The sequence below is a fragment of the Caretta caretta genome, chromosome 4 (assembly GCF_965140235.1).
Source record: "Caretta caretta isolate rCarCar2 chromosome 4, rCarCar1.hap1, whole genome shotgun sequence".
NCBI lineage: Eukaryota > Metazoa > Chordata > Testudines > Cheloniidae > Caretta > Caretta caretta.
This window is the reverse complement of record NC_134209.1, coordinates 108080039-108107793: the sequence shown is the minus strand read 5'-3', so window position 1 is coordinate 108107793 and position 27755 is coordinate 108080039. Positions and strand designations below refer to the sequence as shown.

The 27755-nt window shown below is 40.6% G+C and overlaps 1 protein-coding gene across 2 annotated transcripts; it reads left to right on the top strand.

Moving 5' to 3' along the window:
• The first annotated feature begins 766 nt into the window (after positions 1–766).
• On the top strand, positions 767–21487 carry RHOH (ras homolog family member H). Of its 2 annotated transcripts, XM_048848521.2 has the most exons (3): positions 767–1022; positions 2526–2630; positions 17535–21487. In XM_048848521.2, the coding sequence occupies exon 3, from the start codon at positions 17767–17769 to the stop codon at positions 18340–18342; it is 576 nt and encodes a 191-aa protein (XP_048704478.1). In that variant the 5' UTR covers positions 767–1022; positions 2526–2630; positions 17535–17766; the 3' UTR covers positions 18343–21487. The 2 variants fall into 2 exon arrangements, with proteins under 2 accessions (XP_048704478.1, XP_074984066.1); XM_075127965.1 differs by lacking the exon at positions 2526–2630.
• The last annotated feature ends 6268 nt before the right edge of the window (positions 21488–27755 follow it).

Genomic DNA, 27755 nt, shown 5'->3' with positions numbered 1-27755 from the left:
GGTTAATTAAGTATTTTAGCAAAACTTGTCAGAGCGACCACCAGGAAGAGTTGGTGGCCACTCTCTTGAGGCCACCAAAATTTGTTGTGAGAACCCGTTTTAGGGTATACCAAAAAACCTTTCCCATGTAGACAAGGCCTGAGTCTTAAAGGGGCTTTTCAATCATGTTAAGCTAACTCAACTGAACTAACACAACTGAAAAATGGACCCTTTTAACCTGTCAAGACAGAGCCTAAGGGAAAGAAAGCAGCACATCGTTCAGCTAAATCAGTCCCTCTTTCCCTTTTGTGATTTAGGCCTTGACTCAGGGTTGCACTGATTTGTCTAAAGGAGTGTTTTTAAACACAATTTAATTAGATATGACAAAAACAAGTGTGGAAATTCATCAGTCAATGTAGCTTAATTCATTTCCATACTGAATTAAGCCAAATCCCTATAAAACAAGGTTTAAATCAATTTAAGAGTGTCTACACTGTTTTGCACCTGTTCGATTTACAATTGCACTTTTTAGGGCTGGTCTACTCACAGACTGGAACCAAAATGTTCAATGGCGTGAATTAAAATCAATATAGCTATTTCGACCCAAGTCTGTGAGTAAATAAATTACTTGTTAAACTGATGGAAGATTGAATTATAGACCAGACTCGTGGGCAGTTGTTGAACTGCTCTTCCTTTAACTGGTTGCTGGTGAGCGGGCTGTGGTGTCCCCATGTTAATAGCAGCAGCAACAGAATGGAGGTGGCTGTGGAAACAGCAAGCTGCAGAGAAATCTTTATGCATCAGGGCCTTGCTGTGCCCCCTCCCCCTCTCTGAGTAGGTTTTACATGTACGTTCTGGAGTCATCACAGAGAGAATAGGACACACAAACCCACAGCAAAACCCACACAGGCAGAGCTGAGAACTCTTCAGGAAGCTGACTTGAACTAAACCACTCGCTTATTTTTCATCACATTATGTCTGTCTCTGCTGCCCCATCACCAGATGAACTAAACTCAGTCTCTTACACCGGGCTTATTTGGAAGGTATGTAATTCTCTTTTCTTTTTTCCTCTCCTCTCCCCAACCCCTTTTACGAAAAAAGAAAATTTACTGTTAATCCAGCAAGAAAAATTCTATTGGAAAAACAAAAACCATAGAGCTCCAGTTTTCTTCTTTACCCTCCACTTGCACTAAGAGTACTTGACTTCCGTAACATTTATTTTCAAGAGCCATGTTCAACATCCTGTGTCTAGTGAATTTTTGCCCCCTCCCCCCAAGTGTCTTAATATAAATATTTATATTTTAAATAGGGTGACCAGATGTCCCGATTTTATAGGGACAGTCCTGATATTTGGAGCTTTTTCTTACATAGGCAACTATTACCCCCCCCACACCCCATGTCCCAATTTTTCACACTTGTTATCTGGTCACCCTAATTTTAAATCAAGATTAGTATTTTTAGCTGTCACCATTGTCTCATCTTACAAAACTTGATTTGAAAACTACAAATACTTTCAATTTTTATACAAAATAGAACATTCCTTATTGTGATATCATATTAAAAGACAACCTAGTCCCCCTTGTGTACTTCCCTTGGATTTTTTATTATATTTTATTCTTATTTTCTACTTCAGCATAAAAAGAACACGCTGCTGTCCCTGGATTTTTGATTGTGTTTTAAGGGTTTTTTTGGTACTTCAGCCTAAAATGACCCATTATAAAGGGAGGACGTAAGTGAGGTTGAATGTACCAGTAACTTTATATATTAATCGATTTACGTAAAAATATAGAAAATAAAAAAATCTAAAAATCCTGGGTCTGATTCTGATCTAATTGACAGTAGTGTAGATCATGAATAACTCTACTGAAGTCAATGGAGTTATACATGCGTAAACCTGGTGCAAATGAAAGGAGGATCCCATCCCTAGTTTGCGAAATAAACTGTCACTGAGGGGAAAATTTATTGTTTTATTTTCATAATATACATTTAGAATGAGAATTGTTTCATAATAATTTTTTCAAAGAGGTGAAATGTTAATGTTTTATTAACTGAAGTTAGTATTAAAAGGTTTTTAATTTGCTAATTTCTTCAGCTCCATTCCTAGTTTCAGTTGAACCCTGGTCCAGCTAGGATCCTAATGATTTTTCACCTCTTTGTGTTGAGAATGAAATCCTTAACTTGCCTTCTAAATGGCCACAAACACAATTCTCCTCTTCCTTCTCAATGCTACTTTTCTATTGAACAAGTACGTTATTTTCACGACACATGGTCTGGTTACATATGCAGTGGTGTGTATATACATATAGACCTAGATATACACATGCATTTCAAGCTTCTGTTTTCAGAGGCTGCTCCTCCAAATGTATAAGCTATTCAATAATGGTCACCTTGCCAATGAAAGGTAGCTAATGTAAGAAGTGGATAAGGACAGAGTCTAAGGGTGCTAGATCACATAATATCCATCAGACACAGCCAGGTCTAGATTTCTCTCAGGTATCCGTAAAAATCTGAATGTAATTCTTAATTTTCCTATCCTCCTCTTTCAGTGCTATTTCCATTAGTATACGGCATAGGAATGTGGGTGTGACCATCTGGAAGAGGCCATCTTTAACACAAATTTGTCTTAAGGAAAATATTTTCAGAGCGGAAAGGTAGGATAAAAAAGGCAGACGATCCTTGCTGGACTGATCTGCCTGCTTTTTGCTGTACCTAGTGTATGCCTGACTTCTACTGCTGTAGAAATAAGGTGGAACTTTGCATTAGATTGTGTAGTAGTTTACATTTATAAAAAATCTAAAAGAATTTTTATACAAATAAATTAATCTAACTTTTGATGTTACCATAAATGTGAAAGTGATTTAAAAATGTGATTGAATCTCATCCATCAAAGAATGTCTTAAATATATGTCACATGATTTAATCCAATTTCATTAAAGAGGCAGGGACTTGGCATATATCTACTATTTAGACTTTGGGCAGAATTAAAGTTATAGGAAGGCTTACGTGAGTTTACTTCCTACAGCAAGAAATACCCATGGAAGGAGGAACTGGCTGAATTTACTTTAGGGTTTTACACTCACTAGAATAGAAGCTGTACAATGGGAAAATTAGACATTTATGTGTTTATATCTTTTATGTATTTATAAATGACCTCCACCCATTGTCTAAGCCTCTGAGCTCATTAACCATTAAATTGTAAAATATGGGCCTGAGTCTCATTTACACTAAGACCAGTTTACACTGTCTGTTAATACCAAGTTGCCTTAAATTTGGTATAAGTGTAATTTATGCCCATTTTAAGGCTTCTTCACCCTGTACACTATAAAGTGGCCATAGTATAAATGAGAATCAGGCTTCAAACATTTAACTTTTTTCTGCCAATGATTAGTTGCATCAGAGGACACGCCTCACATGTCCATCTGCCAGAGTAAGAGTATAAATTTAAGTCTACGTCCCCAGCCACTGGACCTGGTCTACATTTAAAAATTAGATTGACTTAGCTACATCGCTCAGGGCTGTGAAAAATTTTGCACCCTGAACACCATAGTTAGATTGATCTAACCCCCAGTGTGGACGTGGGTAGGTCAACTGAAGAGTTCTTTCATAGATCTGGCAACCACCTCTCATAGAGATGGCTTAACTATATCAATGGAAAACCCCCTGCCGTCGATGTAGGAAGCATCTACACTACAGCAGCACCTCTGCTGTGCTTGGCTGTGCTGCTGTAGCAGCTATAGTGTAGACATGACCTTCCCAGAGACATTCTTAAGGGTCTGACCAACCTTATCAGGAAAATCGTGAGTAGAGAGATGGGTTTTACACTATGTGCTGAAGTTCAACAAATTCTGGCTCTGTTAGACCAACGTGGGAAGTGAGTTCTAGGGTAAAATGCCCTCCAATGAAAACACCCTTGAAGCAGCCCGCAGTTACGGAACCTCAAGAGAGCATCAACTGATCTCAGCTATCACAGTGGTGGACAGCAGAGAGTCAATCTCTTGGGTAGATAGGACTAAACCATAGACCTTTAAAGGCCTAAATGAACATTTTGCATTACACCCCGAAGCAAACCGGAAACCAATAGAACTAGAGATGTAATGAGCTCCCTGTGACCAATCTTGCAAAGCAAGAGATCTGCTATATCTGCACTAGTGGAACCTTCTGACTGGTCTTTCCAGGTAGCCCCATGTATAGTGTACAATATAGTAACCAATATAAAGGTCACAAAGGCATGTGGAGATCAAGACATTAGCCTGTCTCTCACTTCATGGATCTAGAGCTGGCTGTAATTTTTCATTGACAATGTGGTTAGCTGAAAAATGGCCTTTGAAAAAGAAATATTTCTTTTGTTGCAAAAAGTTCATGGTTTTTTTATAGTTAAAAATAATGAAAACATTATGTAAAAAGTTGTTGCAATTTTTTGTTTACCATTAAATGAAAACCTTCAATAACCTTTTCAGTAATGTTTTTGTTTAAAAAGAATTTGTGGAAAAAGGAATGAAAATCATGAACAATTTCTAATACACTAAAAATGAGTCTGTTTCAAACACTTACGAATGAAAATAACTTTGACTTTTCAGAGTTTTTCACAAAAGTAAGTTTTTAATTTTTTGATTAGCTCCAGCTGGATCTTTTAAACAGTGGTTCTCAAACATCACGATGCCATGACCCCATAAAAATATCAGAAAATAGTTTTGGGATCCTTCTCCCACCTAGCCATAAAGAAAGGGAGAGTGGCTATTACCCTGTCAAACTCACCACTGAGAACACATTTTAAAATATTGCGCCGATACCTCTATGTATTGGAAACATACAACAAATTTGAGGCCCATGACTTGCCATCACCCCTTCCACATAAAATTAAACATATTTTCATATATATTTAGCATAATTTAATTGTGCTTAATTTCTAATGTTCACTGAAAAACTAACAGACTCCCCAACAAACAAATGAGCTCTGATCTGTGTTGAGAGGAGAATAATATGGAGCCAAAGGCTCTGGTTATGCAGCTGCTAAGTATGAACAATGGGAACCACTTGTACAAAGCAGCTGCCTAATCAGGTCTAAAATGTATCTCTCACCAGAGAAAGGAAGGGCAATTGAGAGATTCTGCTCTCAGTTATATCAGAATACCCCTATTGATATTAATGTTACTGCACCAATGGAACTAAGAGCAGAATTTCACCAAAGATTTTATCTGTTTGTATGTCCAAAAGAAAAAAGGGATAACCAGTGGCATAAATTATCACAGATTAGGTTACCTTTCCTAATTACCTATATATATACCTTAATATATATAGGCAAACATACCTTTTGCGCAAAGGACCTATTTTGCCCTCTGATACTTCTGTCCAACCCCCACAGGAGTCAATGGCAGTTGTAAATTCATATGTGATGAGAGTGGAATTGAACTCAAGAAACATATTTTTATCCACATGGGTCAGTAAAATAGGCAGATCAAACATTTAAAAATGTTAAAAACCAAAACTGATGCTGTTGTTGGTTTTGGGGGTTTCCCAAAGGGGCACCACTGATGACATACCGTGTGGGAAAGACCCGACATAGATGGGAAGAGAAAGAACACCTTCTTTTCCAGCAGAAGCCAGAATTAATATTGTGGTTAATGGTAATGCGTGATACTGTTTTCAATACACACGTTTGCAAGGTTGAAAATTAATCTAAAATAGGTGAAATTCACCCAATTTGAGCTAGTGGTAACATTTGTTGATTTTTTCACGTCTCACAAGTGATATTGATTTGATTTTGAAGGTTACCCCTGTCTACTTAAAATAAGGCTGATTCTCTTCATGCAACCAGGGCCGTAGTTAGTTAAAGGTATTTTTTTCTTGTCTTTCATATCCATGGGCTTTGAAAAGTCCTGAAATCTTTCACTTTAATAAGAAAGGCAAATGTTTTCCCTTCTGATGAAAGTCAGTTTGGGGATAAGCAGAAATATGGATAAATTGCACTTTGGATTTTTCCATTTACAATGGTTATGCTTAAAAAGTTGTCAAAAACTGGCAGTGTGTGGCCATTATATCAAATTACTTCCAACAGTGTATGGTATACTGAATAATTTATACCGTCTTCTTTTAATCACATTCATATTTTTGATTTCCTCTTTTTACAAAGGCGTGTTATAAAATAAATTTAAACAAAAGCTTTTCAAGATGGGATGTTTCATTATTATCAAACTAAAACCAGATTTGAAAATTCACTTATGTTTCAATAAGGCTTTAATGCTGAATGGGAGAATGTTATAAAACTTCCAGATGGGCTTGGACCAAGCCCCCTGAGTCAAATAAACCAAATTTTGCAAATGTTGGTATACAAGTCCAAAATGTGGCATTCAGCCATATTGCCAATAAAAATGTCTCTTTTTCATATAAATGGCTGATTTCATGCAAAATGTGCTAAGACTTTGCCAGTAAAGAAAAACTTTAAAAAGTTCCTGACCACCCTCAGAGAACAGAAATACTTTGCCAAAGTCTACCCCGGCCTGGTAATATGTATTATCTATTCACTCGATGAAAAAAGACATTCCAGCTGTAAGAATCTAAAATGAGGTCCGACAAAACTGTATTGCGGGATGAGAAAAGAAGGAATATCTATTTTTGGAAGTGGAGAGAAGTTGGAAAATCCACTCTTGAGGTTTTTTTTTTTCTTCTGAAACTATTCCATATGGTCCAATGCTGCTTGTAATATTACACATTTTATATAAAAGTGATAGGATGTTAAGGTTGCACAGAAATCAGAGAAAGCTAATAAAGCAGGCGTTCTCAGGCCAGATTCCAAAAAGACTTACACCATGGTTTGCCCAGCATATACATCAATGTAAATCTGACCCTCTGTGTACAACAGGTGCTACTTCAAAAATAAATTAAATAAATACAAGCATGACAGCTTGTTAAGGCTGGGGCATTCCCTTTATTTATTTTTTTTGGTCATAACTGCAGCCCTGACCCTGAAATAAGATCCGTGCTCACGGGTTCCTGCACCCAGTTGGAGAGTCATTGACTTCATTGTGACTCCGTGTGAGTAGGAAAGATGACTTCAGTGACATTTATACATACTTTTGTATTTAATTTCTTTTGTTAAAATAAAGCATTCCTAGGGAAGCTATGAATGTGAGAAAGGAGCCTTTCCAGTGTATTCCATAAATATGCTTTTATACCAATTTTACAACTGCACAGTATAAAGTACATGAAGACTGGATTTTCGAATAGACCTTGCAAGGTAGCCACATATAAATTAAATACAAAAAAGTAGAAAACAAATTAAAGGGTTAAATAGGTTAAACCACCAAATGCAGGAATAATTATTATAACCTTCCATCCACAAAGTGCTTTATAAAGTGATTTGCTAACTAGGTACAGACATATTGCCACACAAAACCTGTAATTGATAGTTAGGTTCAAAAGGGGGATACCACTTACTACAGCTAACATCTAAATAAAGATTTTATACCTTCCTACCATACACACAGGACAGAAACTGTGGACATTGGCAATTCTGGAAATACACGGTTAAAGTATGTAGTCAGTTCCTTACTACCTTGACATAATGAATCATTCATCATTCACCACCCCACCCAAATTTCTACAGCTCACTCAATTTTACCTTTGCCCCGTTAAAAATCAACACATAACTTCAGACATGAAATAGAGGAAAATATTTTTTCTCTAACTAATAAATGTTCACCATAATGTAGCAATAACACAATATCCTGAATTGTTCGCTATGAAATACAACATACGTTATTTCAGAGTGGTAGCCATGTTAGTCTGTATCAGCAAAAACAACGAGGAGTCCTTGTGGTACCTTAGAGACTAACAAAAGTTATTTGTTACACAAAACAGTTACAAATTCAACATAGCATATCTTATACCCACATCCCCATACTTGAAACAACAGCACCAAAACCAACCAAAAACACACCATGTGTGTTTTAGTATACATGAATTTATAGATTCATTATTGAGTTGTTCATGTTTTTTAAATATATGCTGATTGATTTGTGCATACATCTATATACCTACCCAGGTTGGCAAATAGTGCCATATTCAGAATAAAGGTATATATTCATTTTATACACAAATTTGTATCCATTTTGTGTGCATAAGGGATGGACACTTAGGTACATTGTACTTCCTAATGGGTGTTAATCACTCTTTAGATATCCAGTAAATTATTAAAAATTCAAACAAAAACAGTGAAAGGCATCAGACTTTGTGATAAGTCCCATCTGTAGAGAAATCAATACCTGAAATTCAGTAAAACAAAAAACGATAGAAGGATTTTAAAGAGTTAAACCGCTAAAAATGTTTTTACCAAATATTATATAAATATTTACATAATATATATGTTACCATAGATATGTCTTTTATCAATGATTTACCTCATACTTCAAGAAAAAAGTTCTGTGTTTAAAGTAGGATGTGTTGTCATGAGAAATTTGAAGTGGTTTGGGGCCCAGTGATGCAAACCCTTATACATGTGAATAACTTCACACACAAGCAGTGCAATTGAAGTCAATGAGACTATTTGCATGCCTAAATGGTTACAAGATCGGACCTTTGGTTTGATTATACTGAAGTTAGGCATGGCCTTAGGACTGGAACCTAGCTCATTTTTAATTATGAAAAGATGTCTCTTCATAATATGTACATATAGTAGGAACATAATGTGAGTGTGTTTATATAAGTTTAAGTATGTTGTGTGTGTGTGCATATCTATACCTAGATGCACACACAGAAGTAGCTGTATTTCACTGATGGATACACATACACTAATACGGGCCATTAAGTATCTTAGATAGATAAATATGGGTGTATGTGTGTAGAATACCACCCCGCCAATATGTATATGCATATCCACCCCTGAAATACAGCCACATCTGATGTAAAACTTGTGAATTGTTTAACAGCAAGAACAAAAGGGTGTTATAGCTGAGGATGGGAAACAAAGGCTATTTTATCCAATATACAGTGTACCAGAACAATTTTACATGGCACAACGGACTAAGTTCACTGTTATTCAGGTAACCAGTAAAAGGCGTGAGCATCACTCGCTTAGGGCATGAAACAATGTTCCCTTTCCATTGACTTCAAAGGATGTTGGATCAGGGACTTGTATTGCCCCCCGTAAAGGGTGAATTTCACCTCCAAGAATTCACCTCATATGAATTTGGGCAGCACACAAGGGTTAGTGTTGAAAATCATTTACCGTTGAGTCTTGGGCACCCAAATAATGAGTTATCTGACATTTCGTACCATATGCCATACCTAAGCACAATGAGAATGAGGTAGTTTAAGGATCCACCTGATCCATGCCTTGATTATCAGAGGTACTCAGCACTCATAGTTCCCATTGGCTTCAATAGTTCAGGAACCCTAAATATCAGCCCTTAACTCAGACTTTTTTGACCTTTTAAGGTTGTTTTAATTCATGGGTGTGCATGTTTAATTTTCATGATGTGGTTGTATCAAAAGTGTGATCAGACACAAATAATCATGGTATGCGGCTTCATCTCTTATTTTTACTCCTTAATACTGCTGGGCCATATCATGCTACCCTCTTTGAAGTAGAAATCTGTATTCTCAGCAATGGGGATTTCAATCTCAAAACTGAGGGCATGAAAAAGCCTATTTAATAATAACATAGTTACAAATGTCTGAAAATTTGGCCTTTCCCCCTTGTTTTTAGTTTCAAGCTTTACATCTTCTGAAGAAGCATTTTAGGAATTCAAAATGTTCATGCTTTGGCTCGTCTCAGACGTGAATATTTTTAGGGAAGTTTAACACCAAGACGTTTGACTGTTTCTGAGTTGCATGAAGGTGATGAAAAGACAGCTTTCTATTTTGTAAAAAAGAAACAAGTCTTTACCTTCCATTTTTCTTATTTAAAAAATTGAAAATCTTTGTTAAATTTCACAGGTTTGAATTGGGACTAGTGTCTTTCTCTTGTCTGAAGAAATGTAGTTTTGAGACGAAGTTCTCAAGGTTTGAAAGTAAAGATTTAACACATGTGGTTTGTTATCCTAACTTCAGAAAGACATGGAAGGTGTATTTTCCCATTTATTTATTTAAATGTATAATAACTGTATAAAGAGTGCTCATCACAACCTCTGAGCACTTTTAAAAATGCTTAAAACTACAATTAATCATAAACTATCAATTGATCATAATTCTGGCAATTATGCACTAACAACACTACACCAGCAGTAACATAAATATAACAGACATTTAAAAAACCTTACCAATTAAATTAGCATAGTCTGCCAACCTCACCCTTCTCCCTGCTCCCACTCGGTCAGGAAGAAAGAGGGACCTTGTAGCCTGCCCTGCAGATTAACAAATTGAACAAAGGCTGTTATGGACCAAGTGAGAGAAGAGAGTTGGAAAGGGGCCTAATGGAAAACACTCAGGCAGTATCCCCTTCACCTCCACCTTCTCTTTCGTACCAATGGTGCCATAGCTCAAATGCTTCCACAGACTGCAACTGTGGTGCTGTTTTATGAGGAAAGAGATTGTCTTATGTCTACACTACAGCTGGAAGATGTGGTTCCCAGCGTAGGTAAACAGAGTCACGCTAGCTCAGCTCAAACTAGCACCATAAATAGCAGAGTGGACGTTGCGGCACTGGCGGCATCTTGGGCTAGCCACCTGAGCTCGGACTTAGGAAGTTGGGCGGGCTTGGACTGGGGTGGCTAGGTAAGCCGCCACCAGCACCGGAGAGTCCACACTGCTATTTTAGGTGATAGCTCAAGCTGAGCTACTGTGAGTCTGTTTACCTGTGCTGGAAATTACGCTTGCCAGCTGCAGTGTAGATAGGTAAGTCATTTAGGGTTTTACAGGTCAAAAGCAACATCTTAAAATCAAATTACAAACTAATAGGTAGTTAGTGCAGATAATAGAGCATTGGATGAACACAGTGATACTCAGACTTCAGGAGTCAAATTAATGATCAACATTAGTGATCAAATTAGTGATCAACATTACCCAAAAGAGCCATAGTAGTGAATGTATTGTTTAATTTACTATAGTACTGTATATTCATATTTAAACAGTATGACAGGGGAAATATGTAGTTTATATATATATATATCAGCAAAATGACTGACCAAGTATTATTATTTTATCAACTACAATTGGTTACTAACATAATAAAAGCACCCTGATTGGTTAATAACTTAGATTGGTTAATAATTAAATCACACAGTGGTTTAATATCATGTGTTGCAAAAAGCCGCAGGAGGCACATTAAAGAGCCACTTGAGGCTCGTGAACCTCAGTCTGAGTATCACTAGTTTAACATTTTCATGAAAAGAAACCCTCCCTACCAAGTGGGGTCCTGGATTCTTCACCAGTTGCAATTTCGAGATGGATTTAAGATGTAGCCCATACATTGCAGTACTCTAACGTTGGGGTGACAGAGGCATGGATGGCAGTTGCATAAGTCTGTATCTGAAAGAAACAGGCACTACCTGATTCAAACTGTAGGAGCTACTTGTCCTTCTAATACCAGCTGTGAGTCTAACCAGATTCCCCAGACTATGAACCTGATCTACAAATAGCAGACCCACATCCTCAATCAAAGGAGCCAGTATTATTTCTGCCATACCTTCTGGTTGCTTCCCCCAACCAATCAGCATTCACTTCTCAGCCAGCTAGCCCTCATCCATTACCCAGTCTCCTCCAGACACTTAGTACTGCAGTCCACAGTTCTGGCTGTATCAGTAGTGATGGAGATATATAGCTGTATGTGATAAGCAGACATTTCCACTGCTATGCTATTTCCTCACTAGTCCTCTTAAGAGCCTCAGATATGTGTAAAACAAGAGGAGTTACAGATATAGTTATACATATGGCAATAAATTCCAGTTGCAGGAGCAGTTGCAGGATAACGATGATAATACTTAGCATATGCATTGTATTTAATCTTCAAAACACTTTGGCTGGCCAACCAGACTAGCATGTGTTAAAGGCCTTGTCTACACTATTCTTTGTACACATGTTAACTAATCCAAATCCTAGTCTAGAGAAGGCCGGAATCATTTTCAAAGTACCCCGAAGACATTCTGTGCCAAAATATGAAAAATTATCCCCCAAAAAATTAAAAATTCTGTGCATAATATTTTAAAATTCTGCAAAATTCTGCAAATTTTATTTGTCAAATAAATGTGGAGGCTCCAGCATGGCATTGGGGCACACAGGCCACTGGCTGCACAGAGGTGGAGATCTGTGCAGCTCCCCACCTGGGAAACAGACTCAGGGGTGAGGCTGTACCCAACCCTGACACAGTGCAAGGACTGCGGGGGAGTGAGGCTCAGCGAGAAGGTCTGGGTATGAGGGGGTCTGGATGCATGGTGGTTGGGTGGATGGGGAAGCAGCTCCCACTGACTAACCCTAAGCTCCCACTGAAGCTGAGGAGCGATGGGGGCAGGAAGCAGGGAGAGGGGGGATTTGCAGAGCTTCCTGCAGTTGGGGAAGAAATATCGGGGTGGGTCTGACCCGGCCCTGGATGCTGTGCAGGGGAAGAGGAAGTTCTGTTCTCCCCAGCCCAGTCAAAACTAGCAGCTGAGCCTGCTACAGGATAGGAGCTACCAGAAGGATCTTTCCCAGTCTTGCCCCCTGCCCCACAGTGATTTACCTCTCTGCCGGCTGCCCTGGGTACCTGAAACATACTGGTGGAGAGGTTACAAGGCCGCTCTTGTGGCTTCCCTTTGCTTCCCTATCAAAAAGTCATTTTTCTGCGGGGAAGCAAAGAAATCCGCAGGGGACATAAATTCTGCACATTTGCAGTGGTGCAGAATTTCCTCCAGGAGTATCAAAGATAGGATTAGAATGTAGGAGTTCCTCATGTATCTTTCTGAGCTCAGGGATGTGTTTTCATATAGATGTTTGACCACACTGGATGACATTTTATGCTTTAAACTAGAAGCCAGCATTATTTCTAGTGAAACTGAAAAACAGTCTCATTTAGTTCAGCAGATAAACCTGCCTCATTAAGCTATAAATGTTCCTGAATCAATTGTGTTTGGAATTGTTTCCGCACAAGTAAAGCTAGTTCTTCATGTGATGTATACTCACTCAGGCCCTGATCCTGCAATGAGCGCTGTGTCATGAGGCCACTGCTCCCATGTGGAGTCCACTGCAGGATCAGGGCCCTGGTTACTTTCCTGTACTACTCACAAACCACATCAGGCTTTGCAGTGTTTAAGTATTTTTCCAAGAAGTCACTTATGCATTAGTCTTTCTACTTATTTTTTAGGTAACCATTACAGATTATAAACTGTTCCTTATATATGGTAAAATTAATCATTAGAGGGCCTGATCCTGCAACCACACAAACAAATCTTGTGCCTTTACTTGCATCATGTGCTGACTACTGATGTGAACAAAGGTACTCCAATGCATGTGTACAGGATGAGGCCCAGGGCAGCTGCTGTTGCTACAGAAGGGTGGTGTGTCCTAGATACCATCAATCGGATATGGTTTGATTGTGTCAAACAGCCTCAGTCTCCCATTGAGTGTGATGGAGGCACAGTGTGCCAGCGGGAGCTCTAGGAGGCAGTGTGCATGGAGCAACCAGACTCTGGAACTCCCGGGAGCATGGATACTGCACTATTCCTGGAGAAGGAGCAACATCTGCTCTGCTCTGTGCCCAGCTAGCTGCACTGCTCCGTGTGCAGAGGTGTAACCTACTCTCCTTAGCGTTGCCAGAGTTTACATACAGTCCTGGAAGTCTCTGAGCTCAGAGATTCTCATGTGATTAACCCTCTCATGGGTGGTGCATGTAAGGAGCAGTTTCTTGTGCCTTCTCCCTACAATGTGCATGAATGCAGGTACTGGACATTAACTGGCCTTTAGTTCAGTAGATGATATGAATCAGTTGTGGTATCAGTGCATATCAGTGATAGACATGGGGCGGAGGGGAATGGGAACAGGAGGAAGCAAAATCCTGGCTCCATTGAAATTAATGGGAATTTTGCCATCAACTTCACTGGATCCAGGATTCTGTAGGTTTCCATTATAGCCTATTGCAATCAATCCTTGCTTGCTTGTTTTTTTAATATTTCTTTAATTTAAAGTTTTTCTACAATATTTTACTGTTGTGGGTGGAGGGGAGAGGGAATTTTTCAAAAGCTCAAAGTGCATTTAGGCACCAGCTCCTCTTGAAAGACAATGCAAAGGGAGTATCTGTCTATTCGGGCCTGGGGAAATCTCCCTCGTGATATTTTAAATTTTTACTCACTTTTTGTCTTTTTCTTTAAAATTATATGCAAAACTCTGCTACGTCTGCATTAAGGTTGATCACACAGAAGTTAGGAAATTCAGAGTTAAATTTCCCTTAGCAACCTTAACTCTACCCCTGTCAGCAGGAATTTCTAATAGGATCTTTTATTTGGTGATCACACAGAACTGGGCAATGTAATATATTATTTAGCACATTCTGTAATACAACGCAGTGGAAAGAATCTGCAATATTTTTTTCTAGCCTTGCAGGTGCTTATGCAGTGTGTTGTGTTGCCACTTTTGTTCTTAAACCAAGGTTTAGTACTGCCCCTCCAACAGGACTCTTTATAGGACATCAAGTATATATTCTTCATTTTGGTTTAAACTGACTATTTTTGTATAGCTTTACCTTTACTTGTGTAGTGTTTTCTTCACTGCTTACACTGAATTTTAATACTCTTTCTACAGTAAGACTTTGTCAGGGAGATGAATTGTGCATTCTTGATGTATGCTTAAATTGCATCTTTTCTTGTAAACTTTCATGGATGTTCGTGGAATTTTGCAATGCTGCACATATGTTGTGCGATCATGTCATTTAAGACCTTACTGTTTTGCACAGATAGTTGGCAATTACAGTGAAAGTTGTGTGAGAATTTTACATCTGACATTTTTGGCTTTTGTGTAATTAAAATTCCAAATCTAATAGGCATTTATGTAGTGCGTATAATATATGGTACAGTGAAAACTGCAGCCGATAGCTAAAATAAATCCAGATCTAGATCAGGATAGAGGTTCCTGGGCCCTTGGACACACCCACTCAAGAGGAATAAAAAAAATGGCCACAGCTGGGTACCTTTTGGTTTTATTTATCTATGGATTGTAGTTTGACCCCCTTTACTTTAAAAACAGCCGTATGCTTTTCTGATGGGACTTATCAGTACTGTATGTGACAGTACTAGTCAGTGTGTGTCAGGAATAGAACATTTAATAGCAGGCTCATTAGTCTGTTTTTACTATATTAGCCATCATTCTATTTTATTTTCAAAATATCCAAAGTAATAGAATCAGATTAAGGGCAAATTGTATGCCACCCCTATGTGTCTGTCGGTCTCACTTTTTAGTTTAGAGAAAACCAAAAAGCATCTTGAATTGGTAACTTCTATTTTTTCCCCCTCAAATAAAAATAAAAATAACCAGACTAATAGGATTGAAAATGAATTAAAGAAATTTGTGCTGTGGAGAGGAGTTTTTTTATGCTGAATTTTAATAGGGGAGCAAATGGTTATATCTGAGTTATAAGCCACTGGAATACAGGGCTTTATCATGGTAATATTGACACAATTTTCCAGTATAGCAGCACTTCAATAAACATGCTTAAATAATTGGACAGCACATCCAGTGTGTGCTTTTCAAGTCTTATATTTATATTTTTTTAAAATCTAGTTTGATTTATTTGGAATTCTCTTCTCTGAGTGAAGTCTATCCCACGAGGGGGTTAAACTTTTACAGGTTACTTCTCACAGTTTTAAAAGTAAATTATACACCAGACACTCAGTGGTATCAAACAAACGTGAGAGGATTTGTTCATTCATGGTCTTGTTCATTTCCTGATACACAGGAGGGCACCTGGGTGTGATTCAGTCTTTATCAGAATTCTCAGAATCCACCATGTACGGGCTGGAAACGGACATTGTGTTTGCAAACCAAGAAATACCGCCTGTTGCAATGACTCTCTTCTAAATACCAGTAACAAGAAATCAGTATGAAAATTTGCCAATGAGGGTTTGAAGAAGCATTTATAAAATAAAATACTCCCTTGAGTACAAGTCAGATTGCTTGTATGTTTATTTTCTTTCGGTTGGCTCATGTGGCAGAATACATGAAAGGTGCCCATGCTGCAGGCAATCCCACAGGAGGGTGGATGCTGCCTGATTATAAAATAGAAGCAGGGAATTGCACTGTCAATGCTAGTTAAATGCACTGCAAGTCCAACTGATGCTTTTTTTTTTCCCCTTTGTGAAATCAGTTGAAGCACTAAATATACTATAAATGTATAGCTAGGAGAGCAGAATGCTGAGATAGTTGAAACTAGAGTTGGCTGTTGTAAACTACAGAGCATTCTTCTGCCCTTTACTGTGTGGTGATAATTTTTGTCTGTACAAATAAACTCCAGAAGTGTCTCCCCTCTTAACAAAAGAAGGGGATGAATGGAAATCAATTATTTAAATGAAAAATACACATTAGAGGGACACTGTTAATTTAACAATTAAACTCATATTTTTAGCTACTATTATTATTCAGAACATCTAAGACTAGAAAGAGAAGAAGGGAAAGTTATTTTTTTTAGTTTTTCAGTTACTGAATTTGAAAACATTTAGTGTATAGTCAGTTTCACTGTTTCCCCTGTACAATCAGACAGTTAGTTTCCCTGTGTTGTTTGTGTGAATCTTTCGCAGAGCAATTGAGGAAGAGAGAAACATTTACAACAATAGGAAAACGTGATTGTAAAACCTTAAATACTGGCAAGGGTCTCAAGAGCAGGTGTAATGCCAGAAACTACTTTAACTCAGTTTTAAAAACTAACTAAATTTTGAATCGATTGCAAACTGTTAACAAAATATAACCACTGGGAAGGAGAATATATTTATTTGGTTTGCTCTTCTGGCCTGTTTTTTTAAAGAGATTTGCAACAAAGAGATTTTAAGCCTTCCCCCTCACCCCCAGTAGTTACTGCACCATTTGTAAAACTAGAAGGGTTCATGTCACACCAGATTTATATCTAAAGGCTTTCCCTCCGCTTCATTGTCATCTGAGAGGTTGCATATTGTCTTTGATTGTTGAATTACTTAAATAATCAAATCAATTAATGCGTACATTTTTTCATGTGCTGCATTTGAAGAGCATTGCTGGAGAGGGTGTGTAAATTTTCAAAAGTGCCTAAAAAGCCTAATTTGCATGTTCAAAAGTGAATTAGATGCTTGGAGCCTCAGTCTCATTGAAAGTCAGTGGGACTTAGGTTCCTAAATTACTTAGGCATTTTTGAAAATCTTACCCCATTTGCTGAGTGAGAAACCTGAGTGGTATCTAATAAAACAAATGGTTGCACTAGAGAGAGATGGATTATTGCCCTAAAAAGATTTTTTTTTACATCAATTGGTGCTACCTGTGTGGCTTGAGGGAATGACATTAATACCTGCATTAGAACACTGTTTGGAACTGCCCGAATAGATGTCCAGAGAAATTTACAATAAATGATGCATTTTCACTGGATTATAACAAAGATGGTTTATGAATGTTACATTTTATTTTTTCTCTTTCAGGAAGCTCGTTTTACTCACTGAAGCATTTGACTGATAGCATCACACAGTTGTGTGGGAGAGAAGGGGATTTTGTACTCAAGTGAAACTCTCGGGTCTTGAGAAGTTAAAGAATCTGGATGAATTCCTACTGAATGGAGATTATTTCAAAAGGTCCCTGAGAACTCTCTTTCTCTCTCTACGGCTCCTGCTCTTCCTGAGTTGAAACGGGTGTTTTGAGGTGGAATTTGAGAAAATGCTGGATTCAATCAAATGCGTGCTGGTGGGAGATACCGCCGTGGGGAAAACATCACTCTTGGTACGTTTCACCTCTGAGACTTTTCCTGATACCTACAAGCCCACAGTGTATGAAAACACAGGGGTGGATGTCTTCATGGATGGTGTGCAGATTAGCCTAGGCCTTTGGGACACAGCAGGCAGTGATGCCTTCAAGGGCATCCGCCCCATCTCATACCAACAGGCTGACGTGGTGTTAATGTGCTACTCAGTGGCCAACCACAACTCCTTTTTAAACCTGAGGAATAAATGGATTGGTGAGATCAGAAGCCATTTGCCCCGAATCCCCGTTTTAGTGGTGGCCACTCAGACTGACCAGCGGGAAGCAGGACCCCATCATTTGTCCTGCATCAGCTCAGTTGATGGGAAGCGGTTGGCCCGGGAGGTCCGAGCTAAAGGCTACTTGGAGTGCTCTGCTCTCAGCAACAGGGGAGTGCAGCAGGTATTTGAGTATGCAGTCCGGACTGCAGTCAATCAAGCCCGAAAACAGAAGAGGAGGAAACTCTTCTCCGTCAACGAGTGCAGGATCTTTTGAAGTCGCTTTATTACTCTATTAGCTGCATTACTTCTTCCCTTGCACAGAAGTACATCAGCATAGAAAATGGAAGGTGAGCCAAGAAAGGACCTCTGGTAGGATCACCATGCTAGAGTTCCTTATGGGCCAGATGTACTTGCTACCTGACTTGGCTTTTCCCTTTCCATAAATAATGCACATGAAAAGTGCAGTTAACTTTTCTTTCTCCACAAAACTGTAAATGGGCTATTTTCCTCTCGGCTCTCTGGTCACAGAGGACTGGAGTGAGCCTGAACTGGAGACTTATGGATAATATCTATGTTCTTTAATTTTTCATTTCTGTTATTGGTTTATTTGTCCTCACTTATTTAATGATAGAAGGCCTCTGCTTTGCCTGAAATCCATGCTGACATAACTTCCCATGCTGAGTTTTTGACTCTAAGAACTTTGTATATATAATCTGATTATTGTATATTTAATTTAAAAAGACAGTTGTACATTTTGTTTTAAACTCCTCTAATATAGTTTGTTTTCTCTAGCTAACCACAAATGCAGACTGTCATATCTGTGAAATAGTCTCCTAGGACCAAACCCTTGCCGTTCTTATTGAGGTAAAACCCCCAATGGAGTGGTAGCAGTGGGGGTGACAGCTGGAATACAGGGGATCATTAGTGGAACAGAATCTTTCACCTTTGCTGGTCCAATTCCAGCTTGGTCTGGAAGTGACCAAAAATTATTGTTAGTTGATCTGTGTCTTACATAATATTTATTTTATGGTCTCAGCCCAGTTCCCAGCAGATCGGTGACTACATCAGAAAACATGCCATACTTTGGCATTTGGTGACTGTCTCAGCAAAGAGGCCAAAGACTGAATGGGCCAGAGGAGACTGATGTGCTCCCTCATCTTTAGAGGTGCTGGCTCCCAGATAAAACTTTTAGGCTCCGGGATGGGACAGTGCAGGGGGGCTCTCACTGTCATGCAACGTGCTGCCCCTGTTCTGTAGGCAGAAAATTTCAGTCTCCAGGGATGACATTTTTCATGAGCACTAAAATTCTCTCTCACACTTTTTTTTTAATGAACATTTTTCTGAACAGAGGTTTTGTTGAAACCAATAATCTAACATATTAAGGGTAATCAAATACATGGTGACGTTGAATTGATATAAATTGAATCAGCAGCAAACAATCTCTGGACCTGGGGTGCCAAGCGTAATTACTTTGGATTTTTACAAGATATAATTCAATATCCTTTACTTACCGGAGGAAACTAACAATATTTAGGGTCAAATCCTTGGGGCCAGGTTATTCCCCAGCACAGAAAACCTGTATATGGGTTTGCATGGGATAACTCTATTGGGAGTGAGGGTGGGCTTTGACCCCCTTTCAGGATGGCAGTAGTTCAACACACACAACCTGTGGATTCTCTGAGGTATGCACTGGTCTCAGTGGAAATCAGGGCCTTTTGTGCTGCCATACCCATGCAACTCTTGCCCCATACAAGGGTGCTGGAACAATTTGTATAGCAGGGGTGCTGAGAGTCATTGAACCAAACTGTAAACCCTGTATATAGTGGAAACCACTTCAACCCAGGGAGTGCAGCAGCACCCCCAACAGCCCTAGTTCCAGCACCTGTGGCCCCAAGCACAGGGTTTTCCCTGCCCACAGCAACCTTCCAGGGGGTTCCACAGTGTAGTAGGGCTCCGCACAAAAGTTAATGCAACCTTAGGCTGTGGGGGCTTTACAAAGGATGCCCTGTGGTTGCCAGGATGGATGTGTGGGGGGAGATAGATTAGTCACGTATATAGTGCCTCTCCTTTCCACCTCTAGCTCAACCCCTCCCTTTCTGCTTTCTGTAGGGTCTGAGGAGATGATGCCATGGAAGGCAACACTTCCCCCTTCTATATGATTAAGGATCCTCTTTACACATGGATCCTGGGAGAAAGATCAGTCCCTGTTCTCACTGAGTCCTTATTTGGGCAAACTCCTGCTAGCATTTGGATGGGAGTGTGGGTGTAATAACTTGTCTGATTCAAAACTGAGTAAGAACCTCAGGACTTTGCCTTAATGTTTTTAGACACCTCCAGTGCTGGGTGAGTCTGTCTTCCTTAGCGAGCAAATCATAGTTCAAATATAGCTGGGGAGTGAACTGGGTACTCTCAGGGTGCTGCTCCCAGCTTGGCAGGCTATCAGAGTTTCTCTAAAGAGAGCTTAGCAAATTAAGTCCTGCTCTTCCCAGCAATTGCAGACATGAACTCGCATGAGACAAAATAATGATGGTTGTTATTTATATGGGGCTCAGAAGCATACCAGGTGCCCTCTAGAACAATTTAAGACATGACACAGTGAGTGTGAGTAGCAAACAATAGCGTGGGAATTGAGGGTTGAAAGAGGAAGAGTTCCATAATGAAATCCCATGGTTACTTAGTTTTGGTATCAGCCAATTGCTTGTATATTACCTACCTCTTGGAATTAGAGCTAAGTAGGAGCAATGGGCAGAGTCATACTTAAACACTGTTTAAATACTGTTTAAGTTTAAACACTGAGTTCAATGGGACTAATCCTATGAATAAAATGACTAATGTGAGCAAATATTTCCAGGATAGGCCCTTGAACTGTAAGTGTACACAAAGCACTTGAAGTGTTTATTACACCACCAAGTCCCAGGCTAGTAAACATTTATTTCTACTTGAACTTTCCAGTGTTATCCTAAGGGAGGCCCTTTCATTACAAACAAGTATTGGGTTCATACGGGTCATTTACATTTGTTTTAAATCCTTTCAAACTCCTGCACCCAGGATCACAGCATAGGGGCTCCAGTCATTTCCTAGCTTATCTGTATTCCGCTCTTAAGTTCTGCCACCTCTGACTGCAAAAATTTAGGCACAGAATGCAAGCCCATTGCCCACAGAAACACTAAAATCTAGCCTGTTAGTAAATGAATTTGAACTCAGTGGGACTCTTCACATGAGTAACATCATTCAGATGCACAGATGTTTGCAGGATGAGGTCCTCAATGAAAACCCTGTAGCCTTGGCAACCACCATGTTTTTTTCTCCTTATCAAATCTCAATAGTCCTTCATTACTGAAAACTGTGTTTTCTGTAACCCTAACTAAAGATTAACGGTTGTTAATGTCATGAACATTAAAAAATGGGTGCAAAAAGTATGAGTAATATTGTAAATCTTCTCACTTTGTTTATTTATTTATAGACATTTCTACGGTGCTTATTACCAGAGTAACTGTTTTCTCACCTGACTTAGCCAGTCATCTTTTTCTGGATATATTTTTTAAAAAGGGCTCTAACAAATTATCTTCTCTTCTTGTGTTCAGTTTGATTAAAAGTGCTGCTTTTATGTGTTGCAGAATAATAAGTGTTATGCCATGACCACTTGTGGTGATTATCGGCTATATCGGGACGGGCAAACTTTTTGGCCTGAGGGCCACATGGGGTTTCCAGCAGCGCAGCACGCTGAAGCAGCGGGGGAGGGGGGACAGCGGGGGAAGGGCCAGGGGCTAGCCTCCTGGGCCAGGAGCTCAGGGACCGGGCAGGAGGGTCCTGCGGGCCGGATGTGGCCCGCGGGCCGTAGTTTGACCACCTCTGGGCTACATGATGCTGTGATTACAGGCTATCAAGATGCCCCAAATAATTATCTTTATATTGAACAAAGTCAAATGAAAATGTGTGTCAGAAACACACCATTAGAGGGATATAGCATTAATGTAAATGAGTCACCCAATGGGCTTTTATATGGTATTTTACACGCTATGAAGGAAAGGCCTCGGAAGGCCTTGCATGCAGTTCAACTGAGCAAGAGGTAGGATTCAAAGGACACCACATCCTGGCTCTGCACCGCATGTTTGTGGATGGGCACTGTGCCTAGATCACACGGTAGGATTAAGGTTGGCTTGATGAGAGTGAAGCCTAGTGGAATGGCTACACTGCAATTAAATAGCCCTGTAGCCCAAGTTAGCTGGCAGGCACCAGCCACGGGTGTCTAACTGCAGTGTAGACATACCGTTACTGACTTGGAAGGGAGAATGCTATCTCCCTCCCAACCTCATGGACCTCACTAACATACAGCATAGAACCCAGGCTGTGCACTTGGGCAAGAGGATTTGGGCATTCTTCCCCACCCCCCCAATACAGAAAAAGACTCCTTAATTGCCCCCTCTAATCCCATCCAGTTCATAATAAAAACTATCCAAATGAGTAAGTGTATATTGATGTTTAAAATCATGTCAGGTCGAGGAATGACGAAGGCAGAGGCATTTTGTCTAGATACTTAGAGGGAAACTGAGCCACTTTTTCTCAGCCCAACCGTTTACAGCATGTCAATGCTAAGAAGCATTTATCATCATGAATAAACTGTGAAAAGCTATTTATTTATTATTTTTAATTATGTCTCTTTCTCAAGCCTAGTGCTGGAAATAGTGATCTCGCAGTGTGAGACCCCAAATACAGAGGGTGAAATCCTGGCCCAATTGTAATCACTGTGAAACACCTATTGACTCCAATGAGGGCCAGGATTTCACCCAGAGACTGCAAAGTGGTTTCCAACATGCTTAAAGATAGGGACCTTGGAACTGCCATATGGATCAGATCTGAGATCCATCTAGTCCAATGCCCAACAGCAGATGTTTCAGAAGATGTAAAAACCTTATTTCAAGCAAATGTGGGATAATCTGTCCCCCGCCGCCATAGACTAGGTCTCATCCTTATCTCTAAGGGTATGTCTACACAGCAGCTGGGAGAGTGCTTCGCAGCCTGTGTAGACAGACATGCACTAGCCCTGCTCAGGCTAGCATGCTAAAAATACCAGTGTAGTGGCAGCAGTGGTATGGCTTAGCCACCCAAGTACGTAACCCCTGGACAGGCTGGTACTTGGGTAACAAGCCAGAGCTGCCACCTCTGCTGCTACTGTCATTCTGATAGGTTAAACAAACTAGCTTGAGCAGAGGTAGTGCATGTCTCTTTACCCAGGCTGGGAAGCACACTCCCAGCTACTGTGTAGACATACTCTAAAAGTCAGAGATTGCTTAAGCCCTGAACCATGAGGTTTAAATATGCCTTCCAAATTTTTTATCACTGATTATGATAACTCCGTCTATTGTTATTCACACATATGTCCAGTCATTTGCTAAGTTCTTGGCCTTAGCAACATTCTGCATCTTGTTGTGTGAAAAAGTATTTCCTTTGATCAGCTTTGAGTTTGCAACCTTTTAATTGAATTGACTGCCCCTCTTGCTGAAGTTACTTGGTGAAGGGATTCCTCAGATACAGCCACCTTCATAAAGAACGGTTTCAGAGGAACAGCCGTGTTAGTCTGTATTCGCAAAAAGAAAAGGAGTACTTGTGGCACCTTAGAGACTAACCAATTTATTTGAGCATGAGCTTTCGTGAGCCACAGCTCACTTCATCAGATGTGTACCGTGGAAACTGCAGCAGACTTTATATACACACAGAGAATATGAAACAATACCTCCTCCCACCCCACTGTCCTGCTGGTAATAGCTTATCTAAAGTGATCAACAGGTGGGCCATTTCCAGCACAAATCCAGGTTTTCTCACCCTCCACCCCCCCACACAAATTCACTCTCCTGCTGGTGCTAGTCATTATGCAAGGTAGCCTGTTTCCTCTTGTTTTTTCCTACCCCCCCCCCCCCCCCAGATATTCTGGTTTAACTTGGATTTTAAACTTGGAGAGTGGTCAGTTTAGATGAGCTATTACCAGCAGGAGAGTGAGTTTGTGTGTGTATGGGGGTGGGGGGGGGGAAGTGAGAAAACCTGGATCTATGCAGGAAATAGCCCGACTTGATTATGTAAAGAGTTGTCACTTTGGATGGGCTAGCACCAGCAGGAGAGTGAATTTGTGTGGGGGGGTGGAGGGTGAGAAAACCTGGATTTGTGCTGGAAATGGCCCACCTGTTGATCACTTTAGATAAGCTATTACCAGCAGGACAGTGGGGTGGGAGGAGGTATTGTTTCATATTCTCTGTGTGTATATAAAGTCTGCTGCAGTTTCCACGGTACACATCTGATGAAGTGAGCTGTGGCTCACGAAAGCTCATGCTCAAATAAATTGGTTAGTCTCTAAGGTGCCACAAGTACTCCTTTTCTTCATAAAGAACTGACTTTAATATTCAAATTGCTCTAAAACCCTAATCTGCCTTTTAGCATAAACATTTTATTTTTTCTCACTTGTTTTGCAAAATGTGATGATAACAGAAGATCATTTTTATATAAAGATTCAGCAGTATTTGCTTGAACTGTAATATATAAATCTGGGTGTTTCTATGAAAATAAGCATATAAATAATAATTTGTTATCTGAATAAATATTTGTAGTGGACCAGAAATGGATAAGGAGCATTTCTGTAACCCAGGCCTGATAGATATGATTTGCTTTGTTCTATCTGACTTACATGTTAACTAACAGTTGTTAACTATTTGCGGGCTTACCTTGTTCTTTCATTGTTTTGTGTATTTTGTTAGGGTTGTGTTTTTGTGGCTGTCTTTTAACTGTAAAACAGAGGAAAAAATAATATTGTCAAATATTGTATGATGTTCCCTCAGCAATTTGGTTTGCAGGAAAGGTATGGAAAAGCCATACAAATAGAGTTTTAAAATAAATCATAGGTACATGTGCAAATATAGGCCCTGATTCAGGGAAGAATGCTTAAGCACATGCTTAAGTGCTTTCCTGAGTAGGGCCGTATTGACTAAGGGTCAAAAGGGCCTACTTCACTTAGACAATTAAAATAGGATTTAGGGTCCTATGGTACTTTTGAAAATGAGTCACTTACATGCTTTTGAAAATTTGACATGATGTGCTCATTAATTATGTTATGCTATGGGCTTGTCTACCCTTAAAATGTTGCAGATGCACCACTGTAGGGTTGAGAGACATAACTAGGTCAATCTAATTTGTAAGTGCATGTCTACACTTGCCACTTAAAACGCAAAATGTCTCTTTTTTGTGCAAAAACCGTGGGAGGGTCTACACCTGTGAATGACTTTTTGTGGTGAAACTCAGAAGTTTCATAAGCACAGCACATTCTGTTAACACTTCCTTTCCCAAGCACAGCAGCAAAGTTTAATGATTTTCAGTTGAAACTCAGCAGCGAGGCGTTTGGCCTCCATGCTCCACATCTGAGTAAACCTTTTGCTCTTCCCCTCACAAATGTTATGTAAAGTACAGAACGCCGCAATAACCATGGGAATATTTTCCTCACTCGTTTCCAGTATACTGTACAAACATCTCCAGCACGCTTTCAAACAGCCAAATGCACACTCAACAGCCATTCTGCACCTACTCAGCCTGTTGTTGAAACATTCCTTACTGACATCTAGGTTTCCAGTGTATGGCTTCATGAGCCATGGCATCAATGGGTAAGCTGGGTCTCCCAGGATCACAGTGGGCATCTCCACTTCCCTGATGGTGATCTGCTGATCTGGAAAGAAAGTTCATGCTTGCAGCTTTCTGTACAGGCCAGTGTTTTTAAAGATACGTGTGTCATGCACCTTTCCGGACCATCCAGCGTTAATGTCAGTGAAACGCCCATGGTGATCCACTAGTGCCTGCAAAACCGTGGAGAAGTATTCCTTTCGATTTACGTACTCGGTGCCAAGGTGGCCCGGGGCAACTATAGGGATGTGCGTTCCATCTATAGCCCCACCACAGTTAGGGAAGCTGATTTCTGCAAAGCCATCCAAAATGTCATGCACGTTACCAAGAGTCACGGTCTTGGGCAGTAGGCTGTGATTAATGGCCTTGCACACTTGAGTTACCATGGCACCAACAGTCGATCTCCCCACTCCAAACGGGTTTGCAACCGACAAGTAGCTGTCTGGAGTTGCCAGCTTCCACAATGCAATTGCCACATGCTTCTCTACAGCGAGTGCAGCTCTCATTCTGGTGTCCTGGCAACGCAGGGCTGGGGAAAGCTCAGCACACAGTTCCATGAAGGTGGCTCTCTGCAGCCAAAAGTTTTGAAGCCACTGGTCGTCACCCCAGACATGCATAACGATACGATCCCACCACTCTGAGCTAGTTTCCCAAGCCGAAAAACACTGTTCCACAGTGCTCAGCTCCTCAGTTGCCAAAAGCAATCGAATGTTACTTATTTCCATTTCAGGAAGCTCATCAGGCATCTCTGACTGCAGTTCTCTTTGCAAGTTTAAGAACAGCTGCACTGCGATGCACGATGTGCAAGTGACAGCTATCGGAGTAGAGGACAGCAGTGCGGGATCCATTCCCGCTTGTAGATGTGGCGGGGAAAGCCACCAGACAGCAGGGGGTGTTAAAAAATGCCGCAGAAGAAACAAGGAAGTAATGGGGCTGCTGGGACATGAAGCAGTGCAGCACGGGGCACTGAGCATGGACCCAGAATGCCTTCCGCTCACCCCCCCCACCTCCCACAAGACCTAGCGAGAGAGCTGCACTGTGGGACAGCTGGCCTACAGCGCTGCTCTCATCCCGATGGAAGTGCTGGTAGTGTAAACGCTCTCTGACGCCTGAGGAATTGAGTGAGTACACAAACAAGTGCTTTACTTTCACCGGTTCCCTGTCACCGGTGAAACTTACAGCGCAAAAACTCTGCAAGCGTAGACATACCCTAAATGTAAACCAGGCCCTATTCTGGAATAAGAATGCCTTTTTCCAGTTTAGCTTATATTCATTTCCAAATAACATAAATTAAACCAAAAAAGCTCCCTTATACTGGAATAAGAGTGACCACAGAGGGGTTATGTCAGTATAACTATAGCGGTATCAATTCACACCTTAGCTTCTACCAGTATAACTTTCTGGAGTAGACAATGCCTAAGGCTACGTCTCTGCTGCAGCTGGGCTGCTGCTTTAGCACCGTGGATGTGTCAGGAATCAGGGCCTGCAGCAGAGCTCCTCTACAGCCAGCCTCATTACTACAGCTGGCCAGCAGCAAGCAGCTGCTTGATTAGCCACAACACCTGACTGGCCGCAGAGGCCAGCAGCAGGCTCTTAGGTCAGCAGTAGCACCAGCTCACTGGTTTCTCAGTGCTCATGCCCATCACTTTGCTTGCTCCTGCTGCTCAGGCCTTGCTTCTGTCCTGCACCTGCCTTGAACCCCTCTTTGCCTGATACTCTGCTTGCCCCCAGGGGTGGCAGGTTTGTAGAAATGTTGGTGGTGCCCAGAGCCCACCCCCCAAACTCTGTCCCCTGCACCTGCCTAAGGTTCTGGGAGTTTGGTTGGAGGTCTGGGTTGCAGGCCCTGGGCTGGGGCAGGGGATTGGGGTGCAGGCTCTGGGAGGGAATTTGGGTATGGAAGGGGTGAGAGGTTGGGCTCTGGGAGGGAGTTTGGGTGCTGAGTGCAGGCTCTGGGCTGGGGCAGGAGTGCAGGCAGGTGAGGGGTGCAGGCTCTATAATGGAGTTTGGGTGCAGGCTTGGGGGTGGGGG

What these genes read in the sequence shown, in the direction of transcription:
- RHOH (XM_075127965.1), top strand. Translation starts at nt 17,767, where the DNA reads ATGCTGGATTCAATCAAATGCGTGCTGGTGGGAGATACCGCCGTGGGG.